Source organism: Nelumbo lutea, chromosome 6 (assembly GCF_056320005.1).
Source record: "Nelumbo lutea isolate HS-2025 chromosome 6, American lotus-T2T, whole genome shotgun sequence".
In the NCBI taxonomy this organism is placed as follows: domain Eukaryota; kingdom Viridiplantae; phylum Streptophyta; class Magnoliopsida; order Proteales; family Nelumbonaceae; genus Nelumbo; species Nelumbo lutea.
The window spans coordinates 68304238-68308530 of NC_142689.1; the positions used below are offsets into that span (position 1 = coordinate 68304238).

The 4293-nt window shown below is 42.3% G+C and overlaps 1 protein-coding gene across 1 annotated transcript; it reads left to right on the top strand.

Annotated features, from left to right (window-relative positions):
- The first annotated feature begins 770 nt into the window (after positions 1-770).
- On the top strand, positions 771-1484 carry LOC148849454 (uncharacterized). Its single transcript, XM_088951414.1, has one exon. The coding sequence runs from the start codon at positions 771-773 to the stop codon at positions 1482-1484; it is 714 nt and encodes a 237-aa protein (XP_088807540.1).
- The last annotated feature ends 2809 nt before the right edge of the window (positions 1485-4293 follow it).

The window sequence follows — 4293 nt, forward strand, 5'->3', positions numbered from 1 at the left end:
CAACACCCTTATATGGTGCGGATCATCCAACAAGCTACAAACAAACCTGGTGCTCCATAAATGCGGCGCAATGGGTTAATTTGTTAAAAGAACAGGGTAGTTATTCCATCAGTCTCTCCAATCATACCAAAACTTCTCCATGAATTCCACGGCACCCCATATGGAGGTCACTCTGGAGTACTACGAACATAAAAATGCTTGGTGCAACAATTTTATTGGCCATCCATGCACCAATCGATTCAAAAATATGTCGCCGCTTGTGCAATGTGCTAGAAAAATAAGTCAGAAACCATCTCCCCAGCTGGACTCATGCAATCATTGCCCGTTCCTTGTCAAGTGTGGGATGACATAACCATGGACTTCGTGGAAGGGCTTCCACTTTCACAAGGGAAAAGCACAATCGTGGTCATTGTAGATCGCTTGAGTAAGTTTGCTCATTTCTTCCCTCTATCCCACCCATATACGGCTAAAATGGTTGCTGACAGATTTATAGAATTAATGGTTAAACTTCATAGGATGCCAAAGTCTATTATCAATAATAGAGATCCCATCTTTGTTAGCCATTTTTGGCATCAACTCTTCAAGTGTCAGGGACCAAGCTATACATGAGCCCATCCTACCATCCCCAAATGGATGGACAATCCGAAGTGGTCAACCAATGTTTGGAGTAGTATTTGTGTTGCTTTGTATCCCAGCAGTAGAAAAGATGGAGCACTTACCTGCCTTGGGCCGAATTATTGTACAATACTACTTACCATAGTTCAATTGGAATGACTCCCCTACAAGCACTCTATGGGAGCACTCCACTAGCAATTCAGTATTACTCAATTGGCACATTATCTGTTGATGAGGTAGACAAGGCTTTGGAGACAAGAAACAACATCCTCAAACAACTAAAGTCTCACTTGCATGTTGCTGTTAATCGAATGAAGCAAATGGCGGATTCTAAGAGAAGGGAAGTCGATTATCAAGAGGGTGATTTGGTATTGTTTAAGCTTCAGCCATATCGTCAGCACACTACTTATAAAAGAGCCCATCAAAAGCTAGCCAGCAAGTATTTCGGGCCGTATCGAGTGGAAGAGAAGATTTGTAGAGTTGCATACAAGCTTAAGTTATCGAAGGATGCTCGTATCCATCCTGTTTTCCATGTCTCAATGCTCAAGAAATATGTAGGAGATGACAACTCTGTTGGTTCTGAATTGCCACCAATGGATGATGATGGCGATGTAGTGGTGGTGCCTGAGGCTATCCTGGATACATGCTGGGTTCGAAAAAGGTCTGGCTTGATTGAGGAAAGCTTGGTGCAATGGAAGAATCTTCCAAGGGAAGATGCGACATGGGAAAATATTCAGCAGTTGAAGAACCAATTCATTAATCTGAACCTTGAGGACAAGGTTCCACTTCAAGGGGAGGGTAATGATACATTGAGAAGGTCAGCAAGGACCCATGTCAAGAACCCACGATATCGAGGTTACGTTGCATGACTTGTAGGATGTATGGCATATGCATATTTGTTAGCAGGACGTGTGGCATATGCATATTTGTTAGTTGTTAACTGTTAGTTGTTCTTAGAAGGACGTTGCATGACTTGCAAGACGTGTGGCATATGCATGTTTCTTAGTAGGACGTGTGGCATATGCATATTTGTAAACTGTTGGTGCATAAGAAATAGTCAAATAAGTGAGGAAATATCTCACAATAGTTGTGTTTGTTGCTGTTGAATAGGCTAGGAGTGTTGCTAAATTATAGGATAGGGAGTTGCTAAACTTAAGGAAACACTAGATGTTGAGGCCTTGAGTTTAGGAAAAATTGTTGAATGGCTTTTGTATTTAAACCTGGGTCATACAGAACCAGGTATGGGTTAAAATCAAATAAAATTACAAGCTATTTTCTTGCCTTAAAAAGAAGATCTATCAGCTTGGTATCAGAGCTAGGTTTACGATGGGAAGCCATAAGGAGCGAATAGAGTCTGGAGTCAAGTGTTGGAAGTTTGTAGGAAAGTTTCACCCGTTTAGAGCTGAGATTTGGTGAGAAGTTGTAGCAATTGGAGGCTGCGATCAGCAATCTCACTGAAACAGCCCGGATACAACCGGAACCCAAGTCCAACCAAGTCTCTGATCGTAGTGGATATTCATCAAGTGATCGTGGTCGTGAACACGCAGGAGACTGCCCCATGTTTTCTTCGAAACTCGCAAGGTTGGAATTTCCCAAGTTTGCGCGAGAAGATCCCACTGAATATCTCAATAAGGCGGAGCAATTTTTCGGGTTTCAAGGCACTATAGAGATACAAAAAGTGCCCTTGGCCACCTTCCATCTTGAAAAGGAAGCAAATCAATGGTGGCAGTGGTTGTATCGAGCTTACCAAGAGGAAGGAAAAGAATTTACATGGGATGTCTTTGTAGAGGAGTTGTGGTTGCAGTTTGGACCAACAGATTGTGAAGATTTCAATGAATCTTTATCCAAGATTCGACAGGCAAGTTCTTTGTAGGATTACCAATGAGAATTTGAAAGATTGGGAAACAGGGTTCATGGTTGGACTCAAAAGGCACTTGTAGGTACGTTTATGGGCGGCCTCAAGACGGAAATTGCTGATGGGATTAGAATGTTTAAGCCAAAGACCCTTAAAGAAGCCATTAGCCTAGCCAGGATGAAGGATGATCAATTAAGCCGGCAAAAGAAGCTAACTAGTCTTCCTGCTGCCGCTGTGGTGAGTTCGACTTCAACCAACCCTAAGCTAGCCTCATCAACGAAGGGGATATCATGGGAAGAGATGCAAAGATGACATGCATAAGGACTCTACTTCAACTATGATGGGAAATTCGTTACTGGACACAAGTGTAAAGGTTCGCAGTTGTTGCTGTTAGAAGGAAACCTGGAGGAGGATGAGGAGGTACAAGAAGACCTCGAAATTTTGCTTCATTCTCTCATGGGATGGTCCACTGCTCGCACCATGAGAATTATGGCTAGAGTCGGCTCCCATGAGCTAGTTGTGCTCATTAATAATGGGTCAACACACAATTTTATTAACGACAGAGTTGCAGAGCTATTGCAACTTCCAGCAATCCCAACCGAACCTTTTAATGTGAAGGTGGAAAATGGTGCACCTCTCAAATGTCAGGGGAGGTTCGAGAATGTTAGATTATGGCTACAAGGTATCTCATTCACCTTAACTCTTTATTCCTTACCACTAATCGAATTGCATATGCTGCTAGGGGTCCATTGGCTCGAACAATTAGGCACGGTTATGTGTGACTGGAAAAGATTGACAATGGATTTCACGTGGGAAGGACGTCATCATCGCCTAGAAGGAATTGATCATAAGCCGATCCAACCTATCGAACTCAGAACCATATCAAAAGAAGTTAAGCAAGGGAATTCTTTATTTGTTGTTTGTTTACAGATGACTGCAGATGAGGGATATCCTATAGAGATGCGACCACTATTGCAAGAATTTGACGATTTGTGCCAGGAACCAAAGCAGCTACCTCTTTCACGAGAAATTGACCACCGAATCAACCTTCAGGGTCCGAGCCGGTTATTGTACGGCCCTATCGGTATGCTCATTTTCAAAAGGCTGAGATAGAGAAATAAGTACAAGACATGCTCAACATGGAAATAATCAAGACTAGCACCAGCCCCTTTTCTACGCCCGTCTTGTTGGTAAAGAAAAAAGATGGGATGTGGCGATTCTGCACAGATTACAGGGCCCTTAATGCCATCACTATCAAGGACAGATTCCCAATCCCAACTGTGGAAGACATGCTAGACGAATTATATGGAGTAGCTTATTTTAAAGCTTGATATGGTATCTGGTTGTCACCAGGTGCAGTCCACCCTGCTAACACTCAAAATATGGCTTTCTGCACACACAATGGCCATTATGAATATTTGGTCATGCCCTCGGACTGTGTAATGCCCACTCAACTTTTCAATCTCTTATAAATTCAATTTTTTAGCCATTCTTTAAAAAATTTGTGCTAGTTTTCTTTAACGACATTCTCAATTATAGTTTGGATTGGATAACACATCTTGAGCATGTTTGAAAATTTTCGAAGCATTGAGACACCATCAATTATTTATTAAACTTCGCAAGTGTGCCTTTGGACAACAGGTGATCGAATATTTGGGTCACATTGTCTCTATACAAGGGGTGGAAGTGGACCCTCGAAAGGTGAAAGCTATGATTGAATGGCATGAACCTACTACTGTGTCCGAATTGCATGGTTTCTTAGGCCTTGCATGTTACAATGGAATTATAGCCCGACCTCTCACTCATCTACTTAAGAAAGGCCA

Bases quoted from the DNA above. Each gene is read 5' to 3' on its own strand.
- LOC148849454 (XM_088951414.1), top strand. From the start codon at position 771: ATGACTCCCCTACAAGCACTCTATGGGAGCACTCCACTAGCAATTCAG.